This window comes from Motacilla alba, chromosome 3 (assembly GCF_015832195.1).
Source record: "Motacilla alba alba isolate MOTALB_02 chromosome 3, Motacilla_alba_V1.0_pri, whole genome shotgun sequence".
In the NCBI taxonomy this organism is placed as follows: Eukaryota; Metazoa; Chordata; class Aves; order Passeriformes; family Motacillidae; genus Motacilla; species Motacilla alba.
In genome coordinates this window covers 4,484,682-4,504,526 of record NC_052018.1, presented here as the reverse complement: position 1 = coordinate 4,504,526, position 19,845 = coordinate 4,484,682, and the positions used below count along the sequence as shown (strand labels likewise).

The window sequence follows — 19,845 nt, the reverse complement described above, 5'->3', positions numbered from 1 at the left end:
ATCAGTATCTGGTGATGATACATCTGCTACTTACCTACTGTTACCTTCTCTTGGGGACAGCAAAGCAGACTGAGTCACCATTAAGGTGTCAACTGGTAAGCCAAGGCCACTCTGAAGGTCTCCAGTCTGATGAGTGTTGATAATTGTTCTGGCCAAACTCTTTAGGTGGTCACTTGTCAACTCATTTCTTGGATGACCCGTCAGATCACCAAGTTCAATGATCAGCACTCTTGATGGACCAGCCCCATCAGGTGGATGCAGAGCCCGGGTGCTCCCTGGTTGTGTCCCTTCTTCCTGTGGGCTGTATCTGCTCTGAAAGGCTGTGCAGAATGCCATGTTAGGGCAGTGATATCTCTTTTTGCTGGCATTGGCTGAGATTACCTGCAAAGTGCTTTCACTTCCCAGCACATTATAGACTACTCTGACTTGGTCACGACCAAGCTTCAAGAAATCAGCCAATTGATGTATTATGGTTGCCTCACCCTCTTCCCCAGCAGCCTCAGTTACAGTGAATGCCACCAGAAGGGAAAGGCCAGCAACTATTTCCACAGGTTCCTTCTCATGGAGGAGAACATAGAGAAGGTTGTCCTCAAAGCTGAAGTAATTGGCTCCTGCCCCTGCATTCAGTGAAAAAGAAGATGGGGTTGGAGAGACATAATTCCCTTGGATGAAAACACGAAGGCTGAGTGGTTCAGTGAAGAATATGGCAAGGGGCAGCCTCGTTGTGTTTTGGCCACTGAGAAGGTAGAGTCTGAAAGCCAGAGGTGCTAGGTCTGGGAAGCAAACTGTGGTGAGTTTGGTGGAAGGCAGAACAGAGAAGAAAGTAGAACGATGCTCTGCAGAGTAACACAGAGAATGCGAGGTCTCATCAGTGAAGGTGTCCATAAAGCTTCCAGTCATTGTGACCACTGGGAACAATCTCTGGCTGTCCACACTGGAATCCAAGTTTTCTAAGATGACAAGTGCATGATCTGTCTGTTTGCAGAAGTAGCCTTGTACTGAGGGCTTGAAGAGGCACTTGCTGTCATCTCTGTAAATTCCTGGAAGAGAATAAAGGGACATGGGGGGGGAAAAAAAATTAATTGTTTCAGACATCATCTCAAACATTTTTTAATAGGTCCTTATTTTCCCACTTCAAATTAAAGGTCAATTTGTCAGTGTTAAAATTTTACATAGTTTTAAGAGAAGCCTGGACACTGAGAGATATTAAATAAGTAGAAACTGCATCTACCGCTAGATGTCCTGGAATTGAAGATTGTTGAGGACTGAAAACAAATGACAGAGAAGCATCACATACACCTACCTTGTTCTTTCTACACATCAAACTACAGTATCCATTGAAAGAGTAAGACAGACTTTTTCTGACCCAGCACTTTGTCCCCGTGTCCTTGTGCCTTCTACATTTTCCCTGGTACCAAGCCTGTAGCAGGGTGATGAATCAGGGCATGACTGAAAGTCTTTGCAAAGATAATTTAACTCTACAAAATGCTGTCTCATCCCACTCACAGAGACTGCACTTCAAACAGAAAACATTAGAAAGGACCAGAACTTCATTAATCTACTCCAGTGATGAACCACCTCATCAAGTGAGAAGCTGGAAGAAACCATCAGATTCAGATACCTACAAATAGGAGACTCTCACATGTGTTCCAAATGTCCAAACTCCCACTGCAGTCAGCTGAGATCTGGAATTTCAACCATTTGCTCACAGGCAGATGTCTAGATTTGTTTGGTATGTCTTGAGGTACCTGAGACGTGTGACACAGGGTCTGTAGAAGACAAATGCCTTGCAAGGACACCCCACAGCACCAGAATCTACACTAAACACACATTTGTGTAACTGAAACACACCCAATTCCCCAGACATCTATTCAAAGCAGTTTGAGACCAATAAAATCCACCCTAAAATACTTCTGTTTAGTCTTCTGGATTGCATTTTACAATCCTATAATTTTATTGTCCACAGGTGGGATCCTGTCACTTAAACACAAGTGCAAAGTGCCACCTGGACTACTTTTGGTAGCTGCAACATCCGTAGGTGTGACACACAGTGAATGAGAGTGCAAAAGCCACTTTAGATAACACTTTGTGCTTTCAAAGCAAGGGTGAAGATCGTTACACATATCTCAGGATTTCCCACTAAATCCCCTCCGAAGTGCCTCTGCAGACAAGTCAAGAGAATCCTTTTATGGAAGGCTCTAGAAAGAAGAGATGTAATCCACACAGTCTTCTGAGTTAAAATCGTAGACTCACAGAATGGTTTGGGTTGTAAGGTTGGACCTTAAATATCATCTAGTTCCAACCCTCCTGCAAAGGACCACCTTCCACTAGACCAGGTTGCTCAGGCCCCCATCCCACCTGACCCTGAACAGTTCCAGGGATGGGGAACCCACAGCTTCTCTGGGCAACCAATGCCTCAACAACCTCACAGTAAAGAAATTCTTTGCAATATCAAATTTGACCCTACCCCTGTTAGTTTGATGCCATTCCCCCTTGTGCTGCCATTCCATACCTTTGTAAAAGGTCCTGAATGGTGCTATAAGTTTACAGTGTGCTCCATCTGACTAAATACAGGTCTGTGCTTTAAGATGAGAGAAATTGTGCCTCAGGCTGTAACGATGAGATCACCACTGATTATAAAGAGAAAATAAAAGTAAATGAGTTCAGATACAGGCACCAAAAACATAAACATTTCTGCCTGGAGCATCTTAGAAAAAGATGTATGTTTCTGTTTTTCCTTCCTCTCTCCAAAATAAAATCAAAGGATGAATTTGCTGCAGTAGACAGCTAGAATTCTCCTTCCTTCACCCAGCCTGCTCCTTCCTTAGTCAGCTGTGCTCACAAACATGTTGGGCAAAGCATGGCCAATGTCCAAACCAGCTCTGTGCTCCTCATTCAGCACTTGGGGACATGTATTCAGATCACATAAAAAATAAGGGACACCAACACCCTTGAGAGTCACAAACTTCTAGATGAATAAGAAGACATTAGGGCAAAAGGAGGTCCCTTATCAAGGACATCTTATGTGAAAATTTCTGCTAGATAAAAGTAGCAGACTCCTAAAAAAGAAATTAACTATGAGAAGTGTTGGACAGGGCTCTGAGCAATGTAGTACAGTGGAAGGTATCCCTGCCCATGGGAGGAGTGTTGGAACTAGAACCATTCTATGATTCCATTAAATAATTCTGGGCTCTGCCTTTAGTTACATCTTAAAGCCTGGATCCTGTGGTTTCTCACCTACTATGTATTTCCAGGGGAATCATCATGTGCAGCCCGTGGTCTGCAAACATTCCCCAGAATGAGCTCTCCCTCTGCACGTCCCAGAGGGAAGCAATGGAATTACATAAATGTTGAGCTGTGCTCAGGAAGGATGGCCAAATGAGATGGGATCTGTACAAACCCCCTTATTTTTAGACAGACACCAGCTTAGAAATTTGCTTCCCTTCTCTTGCTTTTCCCTGGTTTTTTTTTTTTTTTTGTTTTGTTTTTGTTTTGTTTTGTTTTGTTTTTTGGTTGGTTTTTTTTTTTTTTTTTTTCCTTTTCAGTGTAAGTATTTTGCTGTGGTATTTTGCTGTCACTTTGTGCTGGAGGCAAAAAGAGAGTGAGGGACAGCTCTGTTCAGAACAGAAGTGGAAATGCTGTGCTCAGAGACATTGGAATTGTCCCGGAGCGCTGGGAGGACGCGCTGTGCCGCCAGCAGCCTGCCCACAAAGGCTGACACATCTCACCCACGGCTCTCCTGGAAACACCCCATCTCCCCCTGGTGACATTTCTCATGTCTACAAATGGGATTTGATGATATTTCATTATTATCTCAGAACTTTCCTTAGCCTCGCCTTCCTTGCAAAGGGGGCTGGCTTGGTTTCCTGCACACACTCACACCCATGCACACACATGCATCATTGCTTGTCTTCTTCCAAATGGCCTTATCTGCCAGTCACAATTTCTGCAGCCTGCAATTTCGATCACTTTTAAATGAAACCCATGCTGGCCTTAGTAATCATAATGTCATTTACAATTTACCACAAAACACGTTTATTCGGTTAGTAGCACATTGGAGAAAGAGAACTCCATATGAACTCGCCACTGAAGCCCTAATCTGATTATTTCCTCATGAAAATCCAAGCAGGGGTGCTTGTAAGAGGGGGTCTGAGAGGAGAAGAAAAAAGTGAGTCCTGGCCACAGCTGACTCTGATAATCAATGCGAACAGATAAGTGACACGGCGCGTCAGGGCCAGCAGCTAATCTGCCCCAGGGCTTTCCTCTAAAAAAGGCCAGAGTGGACAGGACTTAATAAATACTGAGTGACCACTGAATATTGAGCTGACATGTGCTATTTACATTGGTGATGAACAATAGCAGTGATAAATTCCAGAAGCATCCCCCTGCCATGGGTGAAATTGGATTACACAGGTTCTATTTGTATGTGTTTGCACACACACACACGTGTGTGAGAGGGAGAAAAAAAAACAGGGAAAAAAGAGTCAACCATAGTCCTTAGAAATGTTTGGGAAAGATGGAGAAGATATTCACATATTGTTGAACTTCATGCTGGGATCTTGTGTATCCAGGCAGAGGAAGGGGACATGTGTGCTTTGGGCTCGTGAATTCACCTGTTTGTCCTGTTCCACACAAGAAGAGAGAGAAATGATCTTGGAATATGTGTGTGTTCACCCTCTGCAGATAAATTCCTCCACCTCAGCGAGCAGATTTTGCTTTCTGCAGGTTCCACCAATCATCAAGGCAAATTTATTATTTATTTATATACATAAACACACCAGCGCATATATCTAGATGAGATTTTAGCACTCAGGTTGCTTCTAGGGCTCCTGACAAATATTAACTTTGTGTCAATATTTGTCCTCCCTGTCGTGAAATGAGGATTTTCCACCTCATTTCACATTTGAAAAGAATAATGCGCCGAGGGGGCCCTCTTTGCTTAGGGAAAAAACCTCCACCACTACCACCATCACCACATCATATCCTCGATTTAGAAAAATGGAGAGAGGTGGAAGGAGAGAAGAGCAGTTTTTAAAATAGATGTTCTGACTTAAAGGCACATAGAGTCCTTTACAAGTCTCCTGCCTTTTCCCCTGTTCCCCAATGCCAAATAAATAAAATAAAATAAATTCTACATTTAAAATTGAATGAAATACATCAACATTAATGATTTTCCCCTTCAGGTTAACACCGCCATTTGCTTCAATAATTTTTACCCATTTCGTGATAGATTCCACAATTCATGGTACAAGGAAAAATAGAGTCTCTTTCTGACAAAAACAAAAGGCAATGTCAGTTTTTTATCAAAATAAAATAAATCTCCCACAATTTTCTTTCCATCTGACTGCATTTGCCCGTCAGTTATTTCGAATTTAACTACAATTAGAGCTACAAAAATATAAAAGCAAGGAGAGGAGGAAGGGGGAGGGGAGAGATAAATGGGACACTGTTTAGAAATTGCGATTCATTGGCCTTGGGCTGGCCAGCACATATCTTTGCTGAGAGGGAAATATTCATCAGCATTAACTGTTCCTTTTGACCTGCTGACATTCAAATGGGAAATAAAGGGGGGGAAAAAAAAGAGCCCAGGAATAGCACCTTGGAAATCCAGAAAAGGTAAATTATTCTGAGTTCAGTTGCAGAGGAAGGCACAGTGGTACAAACCTTTCTCGTGTGTTTGTGTACAAATGTGCTGGGTTTGGTTCGGGCAGAGTTAATTTTCTTTTCAGTAGCTGCTTTGGGCTGTGTTTTGGATTTGTGCTGAAAATGGTGTTAACGCACAGAGATGTTTTCATTATTGCTGAGAGGGGCTTGAACAGAGCCGAGGCCTTTTCTGCTCCTCATCCCACCAGTGAATGGGCTGGGGGTGCACACGGATTTGGGAGGAGATACAGCCAGAACAGCTGACGCCAGGTAACCCATGGGGTATCCCAGACCATGTGGGTTCATGCTTAGCATATAAAGCTGGGGTAAGAAGAAGGAAGGGGAGGACATTTGGAGTACTAACATTTGTCTTCCCAAGTCACTGTTAGCTGTGATGGAGTCCCACTGGAGTGGCCAAACACTCCCTGCCCATGGGAAGTGGTGAATGAATTATTTGTTTTGCTTTGCTTGCTTACACAACTTTTACTTCCCCTGTTTAAAGGTCTTTATCTCAACCCCCAAGTTTTCTCCCTTCTACACTTCCAGTTCTCTCCCCCAACCCACCAGGGCTGAGTGACTGAGGGGCCCTGTGAGGTTGAATTGCCAGCTGGGGTTAAACCATGGGAACACACACACATAAATATGTACTCATAGCGGGGACCATGTAAATAAAAATAGAGTGACTGCTTTAGGCTGTTAATTCTTTCTTTTAAAGAAAATTATTTTGGAAGGAAATGAGTCTCATAACATCACTCTGTGTGGGGGTTTTATACTCTCCTGTTTATCGTTCTTCTATAAAAAACTTTGATTCCCCCCCCCAGCCAATTTTAGCCACATTTGTGGACTCAAAAATACTATGGTCCTTCAAGGTTTGTAAAAGTAGGTGCCCAAGTAGAGAAAAGACAGTTACTGGTGCTTCCTTAGAACGAAGCTCAGTAGTAAAACTCTCTTCTTACACATCCTGAGATCTGCATTCACCCTTCCCTTTCACATGCAAATCCAAAGAAAAACAGGTGTAGTACATGAAATACTTGTTCTTGCATTCATTGTGTGCATGCTTTGATATGGCCACACCTATTGAAACTACTTATTCTCTGTAAAATCAAGTGTTATTTGCCACTTTCATACAGTTACACATTTTTATGTTTGCATCAACCCTTCAGAGCTCCCCATGCCTGAGAGGGAAGGCACATGTTACAGATGATAATATATCTGTCCCAGTCATGAACAAAAAATTACAGTTTTACAGTTCCCAGAGACTATAATAATAATTCATTCTTGACCTCAAAGCATCACTTTTAAAAAGAGAGACTAGCAAATCTCTGATGTCAGAATGCTCTCCAACAGGGATCAAAAAGATTATGGGAACCAAGCATTTGTATAGCAATGTTCACCCAAAATACTCCTCGAGATTTCAGTGATTTACAGGTCCAGAACCTCTTGAGTCAGAGAGATCATTGTTGGTGTTTGTATTTGAGGGAAAACACCAAATCTGTCTCACAAACCCATGAAATTTGAGGGGAGAATAATATCCCAGCCAGGAGAAAATATCTTGATCCCTCTCAAAGGAGGTGGGTGAGTGAATCTGGAAGGGCCCTTTAGCGAGGTTGCCCAGACCAGGTTGGATAAATTTATAATTTATAATTATAAATTCATAATTATAATTCCACAAATCTTCTGGATTACAAGGTGCCACACTTGGAAATACTTGTGTCCAGAATAATCAGCAGGAACTGAGCTGCTAGAGCATTTTATCCAACAAAACTTATAAAATAATCACTGCAAAGTCAGGTTCTAGTCCCTGAGGCTAACTGGCATAGCACTTCCATAGTATTAAAGCCATGAACCCTCCAGGAGACCGTGATCACCTCCAAACTGCATTTTTGAACTGGCTCCTCACTCGTGGTAACTTTTGTAAAGTACCCAGGAGTTCTTTTGGGCACTTCTGTGTTGGCTGGGACAAAAGTGGGTTTGGAGCTGTACTCTTGATGCAATAGGAAGCTCCAGTGCCCATACCCCAGTGTTGCTGGACTGGGTAGAGACCCATCCCTGCTACTGTCAGCACTGGCCCAGAGGAGCTTGTCCATAATTTTACCAAATCAGAAAGACAGAATTGGGAAGGATTTTTTTTCTGCATTATGATTAATAATTTGGGAACTTTGGTCATTTTAGTGATCCTGACAACACAAAGTTGCCCATAATGCTTATTTCAGGAACAAATCCAATGCAGTGACAAAAGCGTTACCAGATATTTCATTGAGATTACATGGAGACAAAAATGGTTAAACAGCGTGGACTGGAGCTTTCAGATGATCTCATGAAGCAGGAAAGACAAACAAACTATTCTCACTAACCTCTTGAAGTGATTAACCACCATCCAAAAAGCCATCTCTGTCTAAGATGGGTCCTGTCTCCCAGGAAAGACAAATAAAAATACAAAGAGAAACATTTTTTGTCCCTATTATTTCACCTTTGAAAAACACGCTGTTCCACAAGTATCAGTTCTTTTCTTGTGTTGCTGCCAAAGCTTTTCTCATTTTCTTCCCCTTGAAGATAATCCTGATTTCCTTTAGGTGTTTTCAAGAGGACTTTTCTCTTCTCCTGACCAGCAACCTCACTGACTGAAGCTTTAGTCCCACCAATACCAAAATAAAGATGAGAGGCAGCAAACAGCAGAGCTTTTGCCAACACAATTCCATTCACCATCTCTCTAGTCAAGGAATGATAAAATTACCACCACCGCAACCACCACCACCACCACCTGAAAGCAGACCAGCAGTTTTGTCAGATGCCAGACCTAAAAATGAATGTGGCTGTGCCACGCACTGCTCTGAGCTGTGGATATAATGAGTTTTGAATGGGAAGTCCCGGACACAATAAATCTGTGCCATATGTGACCATTTCCTGTGTCAGTTCCTTTCTCATAACCAGTGGAGGCTTCTCCCTCCCCCTCACTTTCCCTTTCATGACCCCACACCAGGGCTCTGAAATCTTTCAGGGCTGCTTTTGGGCCCCAGGCCTTTCCACAGCAGTTGCATAAATAAATGAGTTTGACAGCAAACATCATAATGGTTACGGTAATTTGTGCTCCACACAAGTGCTTGTGCTACTCGCAGGAGAAACGGGGGAGGAAAGAGCTTGTTTTGTTACCACAAACAAAAGTATGTTCTCTGACAAGTGGTGAAAGAATTAGTCAAATAAACTTGAACTCTATTCAGACCGTCGCTGTTGTGGATGGGGAGGTTCTCAGCTTCGCTCTCCCTCCTTGGCCTGCAGTCACTGCAAAGACAAATCATCCTTTTCTTCTGCAAAAATAAAGTTAGGGCATAAAATGAACTGCCTCAAAATAAAATTTTCAGGGAGCTCCACTTTACTGCTATTTTTATTATCATTTCTTCCCAATGAGAACAGTTCTTTGGTCCTGGGAATGGACTCTCAGAGAGACTGAGTGATTTTCCACTAGAAGCAGGATAGGAGGAAAATGCCAAATACCTGCAGTTTCTGGAAGTATTTGGGTAAGAAGTAAGTTTTAAAATGACAATAATTTCTGTAAGAAATAGGTTGAGAGGGCAGAACAGAGCTTTCAGTTGTTCTATGTTCTCCCTTTTTCATTGACAAATAACACATTTTGACTAAATACCAAACTTTTACTAAGTTTTTAACTTTCCCTGAGAAACTGTAATATATTTGGTCTGTGTACATTTTTTTCCTGTAAACCCTATTATTAAAACCCTTTTTTTTCCCCCAGCAAAGTCATTTAAAAAAACGTATTTCATATATCCCAATTTCAGCCCGGAAAGTCTGCAGACATATCAGTTATTATAGTAAAAAGCATATACAGAAGTTTTATAACAATTGTTAGGAAGGAAGATTGGTTTCCCATGTCCAATACAGAGAGAACAAAATAAAGATGCTAGTATTTTAACCAGGGAGGCTTAGGTTGGAAATTAGAAGATCAACTTTCCGGTTTAAAAAAAAAAAAAGTAAGTAGCAAGAACTTGAAACTAATTGATTAGGCACCTGGGAGAACTAATACAAGTGAAAGATTTTTAAAACAGGTTATATTATTTTCTTTTGGGAACATTGTAATTATAGACACCACTTTGTAGTGCTTCTTTCTTTCTTTCTTTCTTTCTTTCTTTCTTTCTTTCTTTCTTTCTTTCTTTCTTTCTTTCTTTCTTTCTTTCTTTCTTTCTTTCTTTCTTTTCTTTCTTTCTCTTTCTTTCTTTCTTTCTTTCTTTCTTTCTTTCTTTCTTTCTTTCTTTCTTTTCTTTCTTTCTCTTTCTTTCTTTCTTTCTTTCTTTCTTTCTTTCTTTCTTTCTTTCTTTCTTTCTTTCTTTCTTTCTTTCTTTCTTCCGTCCTTCCTTCCTTCCTTCCTTCCTTCCTTCCTTCCTTCCTTCTTTCCTTCCTTCCTTCCTTTCTTCTTTTCTTTTCTTTTCTTTTTTTCTCTTTTCTTTTCTTTTCTTTTCTTTTCTTTTCTTTTCTTTTCTTTTCTTTTCTTTTCTTTCCTTTTCTTTTCTTTCCTTTTCCCTTCTTTTCTTTCCTTTTCCCATCTAAGTTATAAAAATATGTTAAAATCTTAGTTGCACTTGCCTTGGCTGGAGGTTCAGTCCAAGAGCCTGTGATCATAACAGAAAGGTTCACAAGCTCAAGAGTGCCTGTGACATTATTAGGGTGATTTTCAGCAATATTAGTCCTGTATGGCTTGTGGACTTGAATCTTAAAGCAGAAGGATTTCATTATGGGTACAGACAGCTATATTATGCCATGACATATTTATGACAATGAACAGTAATGGGAGGCAAGTATTTTAAGCCTTGGGAGTCGAAATTAATCTGAGAGCACGGTGCAGAATCTGAACACCTATGAAAACATATTGCAGAGCTAAAATTTGAGACACAAAGGCTACAGTCATTATCTGAGCACATAGAAGGGATTCATCACATTAATTCTAGCTGCCTAAATGTTAAGCATCTAGTCTAAGCTAATTGTCTGGTCTAAGCTGTTCATCTAGACAATAATCATTAGAAAGGGGGAGAGGAGAGACTTTTAGAGGGTCATTCATTCCTGCTTTTCTTTGGATGGATTGTATCACTTCTGGAGGTATCTGTCTCTGCTGGCTGTGTGTGGGACCTAGACACATATTTTGGACTGCGGGCCTGTCTTTAGAATCAGAGAATCACCAAATCATTAAGTTTGGAAAAGATCTCCAAGACCCCCAAGTCCATCCTTTGGCCAATGACCACCTTGCCATTAAACCATAGCACTAAGTGCCAGTGCCATTGGGTAAAATGAGCCCAAGCACTAATGATGTTGGTAATGAGGCTTGTGGAACAGCCAGGCCAATTCATGTTCATGTTCTGAAATAAGAGAGAAATGACAGCTCTGTACACACTTCTAAGTAACCATCTTCTCCAGTTTTGTATGAGAGGAAAGAGAGAAAGGAGGGAAATGAAGTCACTACCACCAACCTAAAAATTAGAAAGAAACTCCCCTATCCCTGGCAGAGATATAAACAAGCTACGAACAAATTTTTGAGGAAAACCTTGAAAAAGACCAAACTCTGCCTTTGGCTTTTGTAGCTCTGATGACCAAGCCATGGCATCCTCCCACATGTGCAAGGTGCAGTCACGCTGAAAACCAAGGCTCTGTCTGCTCCTGAACAGTGCAGCTCACACAGGAAACAGGGAAGGCCCTCAGCAAAATACCTTGGAATGCCCAAAATTATCCAAAAAGAGTTGAGCAAATAGGACAAGACCCTAAAAAATTGTTTCTAACCTCTGGAACCAACATGGATGCAGGAACAGAAGCACACTGGTTTCAAACACCACTTCAGAAAAATCAAATGTGTCTGTCAGCATGAAATACCTAAAATACCATGCTTACAATGAATCTTGGGAGGAAAAAAATAGGTCAGAAGAGATTTCCAGATGTCATATATTTGAAACTTCTTCTCAGAGCAGGGCTAACTACAAAGTTCATCAGACTTCTGAGGGCTTTGTCACAAATCATAGCACATCTACATTTTAGGATTTTAAGTTTCATAGGACCAAACTCCCAGGTTAGAGTATGTCCAGAGGATCTGCCAGGGCTGAAAATTACTTGGATAAGATCTGTGACCCAATGACATGTTAATTCAGAACTTCAGATGCTTTCAAGACGGTTTGAAGGAGCTTTGAGGGTTGCTTTTGCAAATAGTTTTTATATTCATGTGTGGTTATTTTAGGTAGTCCAAGTTTTGTTCCTTGTCCCATCCCAAGCCTTCTGGACAGCTCCAACAGGAAAGGAGTATGCTTGGAGCTGGAACATCTCTTTTACTTTACCAGACAGTGTTCTTCAAGTTCATATAAAGCCACACTGACCCTGGTTGTGTGGTGTGATGCCCATGGAGAAAAATAATAAGTGTATTGGTGGAGCACTGAAATCACCCCCCAGTCCTGATTGCCCTGCTCTAAGTAGTAAGGATCATTTCCTTTATATTTTATTCCAGACTTACTAGCAAGCTGTTTGAAATTTCAGACAGCCCTTGGAGTTATTTTGGCCAGGGAGTATATTTAAAACTCATTGTGCCTAATGTTGTCTTTCTACAATTGAGAAGTAATCAGGAAAGACGTGAAAATAAATAGACAAGTGAGAGGCAAAATGAAATATGAAGTGGCTAGAAAGGAGTCTGCTCTCTAATGTATTTTTTCAGCTTATTATTGTAAAAGCCCAGAGCAAAAGAGTAGCTTTGAAGAGTCTTTTGTTAATAGTGGAAAGGTTGTCTTTATATTTTTCTTAACTTTTTATTTATTAACCATGCTGCACGGGGTACTTCCATAAGTGATGGCCAAGTTTCAGGTTTCAGGGACTTGTTTAGTCTGAAAACATCCCCGGCTGCAATGGGAAGCAGAAAAGAGAAGTAACAGCCCATTGCATGGTGTTAGAAGGAAGTAGAACCAAAGCCCATTTGTTCTCTGCTTTTCCCTGTAATTTCTGTTGGTTGAGCTTGCAGAGGTTTGGATGTCCCTGTTTGGATGGTTAAAATGCATTCCCTGCAGGCCACTTCCTCAGGTGGTCTAGCTGATGACAGCATGAGGCCAATGTAAAACAGCTGATGTCTTGACCCTATCTGACAATAAAATTACAGAGCTGCATTCCTACACTGGGCAATCCTCCAGATCATTGTGGAAAATAGAAAGTAAATGTTATTGAGGGCACTTACCCTATGCTGAAGCCCTAAATGATGACAGTTGATAACATTTTTGAGACTCTTGGTGTTGAGGCACTATGTGTTTATTTATCACTGCCGTCATTATGGGGCTAAGTATGAAAATATTCAATTTCTTCAAAACCTCATCAAAACTGTCAGGTGAGAAAATATTATCTGTGCACAGGAAACTAGAGACATGCATTAGGCAGATTTGCTTCTTTGAGAGTTTTTACTGTTTTTGCACCAGGAAAAAAAAAAAAAGCACTGATACTGTGTTGGATAGGCAGAACAATTCAGGATTCTCCAAGCCTTCTTAGCTCAGGCTCCCTGCTGGAATTTAAAGAATGCCCTTCATGTATAATAGTTTACATTATCTAACTTTTATGAAGAGAATTGTCAGCATGGACAATTTTGGTCTGTTTTTTTTTTTTTTTTGGTATAACATCTGCATTGCCAGACACACCCATCAGACAAGCCCAAATATGATTTTTACTTGTTTATTCCATGGCATCAAAAATATCAGAACACATTTAATTTTCTGGACACAGCAGTTGAAAAACCCAGTTGAAAAGCTGTCAGCAGGAGCCTCCACAAGAATTTCTGCTGGTTTGGGCCATCAGGGAGTGTCTTTCAGAGCCATGAAGAGTCAAGATGCTTTGGAGAGCCTTCAAAGAGCCCATCTAGCAGGATTTGTTCAGTTTTCCCAAGTCTCATGAGGCAGTCACAGGGGACAGCAGGCTGAAGACTTGTGGATTGTGTTTATATCCCAATAGGATGGAAAGGCTCATTCCACAGTCAGAGTGCACAAAGTATTCAGAGCTAAGTACCAAGGCTAATCCAGCAGGGAAAAAACTGGTGCAAGCCATTTCCAAACCTGTATTGCCTTATCAAGACAATCTGGGCTACAACCACTCTCCACGAAATCCACAGAAATTCTCTTTACATGTAATTCCCCTTTCCAACTCAAATCCTTCCCGAAAGGGTGGTACTTTATGTCTAGCACGTGTTGTCAGTTGCCAAAAATGGATTCACATTTTCTTGCATGGTGTGTTTCCCTGGGGTCACAAAATGGTAAATAATGCTGGCAACACTACAGACAGTAACCTGAATGACCAACCAGAAGGATTGCTGTGGGAAGCATCCCTGAGCTGCCAAGGACATTGAGGAGAGGAGGAATATAAGGGAATCTTGACTTTTTTTTTTTTTTTTCATTTTGCTCTCCATGTCTCACAGGGAGCAGGAGCTCAGACAGAGAGGCCTCAGAAGTAGAGGTCTGAATTTAATAAAGCTGTCTGGGGGGAGGGAGCAGGGAAGAGAAGATCACGGAGATAAGAGACAGAGAGAGAAAGAAGACAGGAAAAGAAAGGACATTACAGCTGGCTGGTGATGGCTGTGCCCTTTCAGACTCAAGTAGGGGGAAGTGAAATATTTGTTTAAGAGGCAGCACACCAGATCATTATAGAAAAAATGGGAAATTATTAAAAAGGAAAATAATATTTTGTGGTTTGGGCATATATTTCCATGCCACTGTAATGAGGGTAAGCCAAAGGCAAGGGAAGACAAGGATGATGGCAAGATGCTGCAAGGTAGTTAATAGGCCTGCTGGATTTCATCACAGTTTTGGGGATTATTGAAATGACCCTTTAAATTCAGTGCAGCTACACTTACAGTATGCAAGAAGTTAGACCCCTGTTAAGGAAAGTAACTTCTTTCAAATCAACAATTCCACAGATTAGCATAACCACAGGGTCTCTTTGCTTCCCCACCTTCTGCAACCTTTCTCCTGTTTCACCTTGTAGAATAAAAGTTAATTGAGGGGAGCAGGGAGGAGGAGGAAGCTCATCTCATCCCCACTGGCACAACCTTCTCCATCAAGGTACCAAGTTGACTTCCTTAAAGAAAAAAATAGCAAATACATTGCTAAAGCTCCCATCTAGGGATGTTTTTTTTTTTTTTTCTTTTCCTCAAGATTCTGTTTGTTAGAAAAACCAAAAAAAAAGACACCAGAGGGAAAATAAATGCAGATACATTTTTAATGCATGCATTTAATTTTCAGAACATGGTGGGCACTTCAGTGCCGGGCGCTGGAACTGCAAGGGAGAATTTATCTAATCAGTCCTCCGTGTCCCTGCTTCATTGACATAATGTGGTCCTGCCGATTAAAGCACTCGAATCTCTGCCTTTTCCTTCTCTTTCATACTAAAATTATTGATGTGCTTTGTACAATGTGTAATTGCCATTATTGTATATGTGCCTGGAGCATGTGCAGAGCTGAAATTGAAATAAATAAGCAAACAAAAATCATGCGATAGCGAGTCTCTGATGGTATGGTGGGGGTTGGAGCCGTGGTATCACAAGCTGAAAATAGGATTTCATACTGCTGTGACTGGTTTTGATAAAGTAAGATTTGATAAGACTGGAAGAAAGGCTGCTGTGATCCTCCAGCCTGACCTTTTCTTTTCTTACAGCACAGACCCCCAGTAAACACCCAAATCAAAGTGCCTCTTTTAGCATTTCTAGTCTGAGCCTCACCATCCAGGGATTTCACCAGAGCAGCCCTGATTTGCATCACCTGAGGATTTTGCCCAGTATCACGCACTCACTTTTGCTCCATCTCTTTCTCTCCCTCTCATGGACACGCAGTAGATTTGTTCTTTACATTTAATTTATGCAAGCAAGGCACAGAATACATTTCAGTAACGCCAATTAGATACGCACTAATTTCTTCTCTGTGAAATAGCAGTAAGTAATTAATCAGAATTTTGATCACAACTCAGTTGGCAATTCTAATTGCACTTGTCATTTCCACAGCAAATACAGAATCATTATCTTTTTCGCCAAGTCCTCTCTTCCTAATCATCCAGGGGTGCTAGAAGCAAAACATTTCCAAGAACTAGATATTGTCTCTATCAACCAGCAGCCTTAATACCTTTGGACTGAGGGTTAGAGGGTTCAGTCTGTGGCTGTGTTTTATTTCAAGCTTCATCATAATTTTAAAGGGAATAGCTGGTGGCAGGCTGGCTGCTTGCCTGGGGGAGGGGGGGATTCTGCCTCATGAAATTATGAGGAAGGATAAAAGCTAGCAGCTCACTCCATTAAAGACCTTCTGGGAGAGCTCTAAAGATGCCTGACCTTTGCAGGAGCATCCAGCAGGCATCCAAGGGACATGTGGACATTGATCAGGTCTGAGCCATCACAGCCCACACGACATCTCAGAGGCACCGCATCCACATCTCACCTCCAGGCCCTTCCAGCCACCCCAGGAGCAAACAGGATGATCAGGGGAGATCAATACCCCGTGTTTCACCAAAACAGTGTTTCCATGACTGTTTAGAGATTATCCTGATGATTTGTGCAAACTGACAGTGCCAGTCTGGAGCAAGAACAGGTTAAGATTATCTGCCTGGAGGGTGCTATGGCTGGGGGTCTGTGGAGGTAGGACTCCTCTTTGCTATGCTCCAAAAAGCTGTCAGTGAGATCCTCCTCAGATGGCTCAGAGGAAGGAAGACAGCAGGAAGAGAAAGGGAGACTTACCTTTTAGGAGCTGAGCCCTACAGGGACCTACACCAGATCCAACCTCTAATTCCAGCATGGCAATTCACCTCCTCCTCCTGCTGGGAATAAGGGTTTCCAAGGACCTGACACCTACAGTCCAGTTTAATAATCAGATTCTTCATATAATTCAAGTCCAGGTAGTTAATATTTTCTCAGGTAATACCAAATCTTACACAGTAACTTTGGGAACAACCACTAAAACTGAGATCTCAATTCTGTCAAGTTAATAACAAGTGAAAAACCATTTAAGAGAAGTATAAAGGCCCTTTATGCAAGAAGTTCTGCATTGAAAATGTTGTGAACAAGGACAGTTCTGGCTCTACCCTCACATACAATTTGAGTAGACAGCACCAATGAAAACTGGCAATTTGAAGGCTGCCCAAGCATCTCCTGTACTCTCCAAATTTTTCTCCTCTCTGTTCTAAGCAGCAGAAATCACTGAAAGAACCGGAAGGCATCACTCAGCCCTGTCCTTTGCTTCCTCAGGGTTTATTTTGCCAATGCTCTTGCTTTTATTCTATATTTGAGAGATCGATAAGAAGGATTTGAGGAACAATAACCTGTCAGTTCTTCTACTCACAGAGACCAAACTTCACTCATAGGAGGGGGAATAACAACATCAGTGATGCTGGTGTGGACTGAAGAGGGTCAGAACACCTCAGAACTTAGCTATGAATATGGAATCCAGGAACAATGTCTGAGATCTTGGTGGGCTGAATTTTTTCATAAGGGACAGAAAAAAAACAGCATAAACATCTGAACTGCCAGAGAGACTTTTCTTTGTCTAGGATTGGGGCAGGGATGGCATGTTAAACATGCTGTCCATGATGAAAAGTGTCAAAAGCTTGAATCATACATTTTCCACCTTCTGGGACATAGTGGGCCACAGACATTATTCATCAGTCTTTAAAAGAGGTACACTGAGGCTATGTCCACAATTACAAAGGTTTATGCCTTAGACCTAGCACTCAATCACAAATATTTTACATTCTTAGAGCAATGTTTGGCATGTTTTTTTTGTCTAAGTCAGCTAGCACTGACCAAAACTGTGTCTAGGAACTGTCTGAGGTTTAGTGTGATTTGTGACCATCTCAGTTTGAATGCAACCAATCTGGTCTGGAGCAAAAGGGGTTTTAATGAGTACATAAATGGCCAAATTAAGACATGGCCATGGGCAAGGATACCTTCCACTAGACCAGGTTGCTCAAAATGCCATCCAACCTGACCTTGAACACTTCCAGGGATGAGGATATGTTAAATTTTAAGACATTCAGAAACATGGGAGGCATTGATAGAGCTACAAATGACTTTTCCATCATCAGATTTTTCTTTACCAGCTCTCCATACTCAAACAGAGTCAGCATTGACTTTGTTGACTATCTAAAAATTGATGAGATACCCTAAAAAGGAAAAAAATAAGAAAAACTGTTCAAAGAACCCAACACATAAACTGCACAAGAGAAAGGATGACTTTTAATTCACTATAGTCAAAGTTGCTTAATCACCTCAGAGTTGGAAAATGAAAAAGAAACAGCAGCTCGTGGGACCTGAGCATCTTTGAAGACTGAGTAAACCCACAGAGCACGGATTTATGAAGACAGCAGATCACATCCCAGATTAGTTACAGCAGCCAAAAGGGAAAAATAAGATCTTTAAAACCACAGGCAGTGGGATACAATCAGACTAGTGCAAAAAAATCAGGTTCAACACAGATATTTAAGTAATGGATGGTCCTGAAGAGACATTCTGGCTACATCTTCACCAGTAAATTAAATGTGCCCAGAAGTTTTCCCAGACACTGAGACCAGCTGACATGATCTGGTTGCATTCATCTTCTAAACCAGCTCAGCTTCAAAAACAGGATGGATTCATCCACCAGACCAGCTGGGAATGTTCCTTGGCACACACAAACTCCCAAACTGCACCCAAGAACACAAGAATTATTTGGGAAAGTACTACTTCTCCAGGACTAAAGCATGTAAAGGGCGGTGGTAAACATATTTGCAGGGCAGTGGATTGCACCTCTGTGTCATTTTATTTATCTTAACATGGACGTCACCCCTGTCTATCTGAACTTCTGCCCCTGTAGAGTGCTCCTGTGTCCTCAATTTTACCTGCAAAATTCAACAGAGGGCAGAGACCACACCAGTCAGGTGTATCCCAGGTCAGGTGTCCCAAGCGTAAGGAAATGGACAGAGAAACCTGCAGCCCAGATTATTTCTGGGCCTGTTTGAGAGAAGAGTTCACATCCAAAGGAAAAGACCAAGCAGAAGTTGTGTGAAGTATTTAGCCTTCTTTTGGCATTGTTGAAGGTAGCTGAACATCATCACACTTTGGAAGTTCAGAGTCACACAATGGTTTGGGTTGAAGGGACCTTTAAATATTGTCTAGTTCCAGCCTCCTGCTATGGGCAGGGAGGGACCTTCGACATTCTCTTGTACTAGAAATATACTTAAAAGGAAAAAAACCCAAACATTTATGGTTATTATTAAAATCACTATTAATGGGGCAGGAAACCAAGTTGTTGGTGTGTGCCTTCTGTTTATTGCAAGGGCAGGCTTTGAACTTGAGAGGAAGAGAAGGAAGAGACAACTTAGTCACCTTCTGGCTGTTATTTCCCTGCTGGAAATAGGCAATAGATTGACAACAGCTGAGGAGAAACCTACCTACCCACTGCAACCTTAATTAATACAAGGAGGATGGGCTTGGGAAGACTGGAGTCACCCCAGGAGCAAATAGGAATGATTTCCTGTCTCCACTCAGCTTGTCTCTCTGTAGGTTGATGTAGCTGGACTGAATTCCGGTCTTCAACAGCCAGTCCAAATTTATGAGTTCAGTGAGGTTCTGGCCACATTTTACTGTGGGAAATAGTCTGATGTTTGGTGGTGCCACCAAATCAACTCACCACACATGGGCATCTCTCTAATCCAGATACTCTGGCAAACAGTGGATATAAAATGTGTCCCTAAAAAATGTATCACAATCACAAAAAAGCCGTGTAAATCCTCTTACAGACACGCTGATCAAATGCAAGAGAAAGAGTGGGAATAGGTGAGGAGTGGCTATACCACCAGAACTCTACCACCAGTGGTTTTTGGAGACAACTCTCTGCTGTGTGCCCTTGCCTTGGATGAGCACTGTGAATCTCAGTTAAACCTCTTGCTGCACATTTAACCATATGATACAGTGTGCAAAGAAACATTTGCTCTGAGCACAGGTTCTGATGCACAGGGCTGACCCACAGCAGACTCCATCAGTGCTGGGGTGAGTCAGAAGCTGAGGCTGTGTGTAAAGGTACTCACACTGAGTAGGATAACGGGAATGTGAGGTCAGGCTCCTCAGGAGAAACCCAAGTAGGTCCAGTGTCATGGACACCACCTCAGCCAACAAGATCTGTGCACAGCACACAGAGAAAAGGGCACAAACACGTCACAGTCTCCTAGAATCATAATCAT

General features: G+C 41.7%; 1 protein-coding gene across 3 annotated transcripts in view; it reads right to left on the bottom strand.

The window, feature by feature from the left end:
• Positions 1 to 19,845, bottom strand: part of PKHD1 (PKHD1 ciliary IPT domain containing fibrocystin/polyductin) — a 239,168-nt gene that overhangs the window by 28,717 nt on the left and 190,606 nt on the right. For all 3 annotated transcript variants that reach the window (XM_038131605.1, XM_038131604.1, XM_038131606.1), the window contains one exon: positions 35 to 1,040. In XM_038131605.1, coding sequence (XP_037987533.1) covers positions 35 to 1,040 — 1,006 coding nt within the window. The remainder of the gene's footprint in view (positions 1 to 34; positions 1,041 to 19,845) is intronic.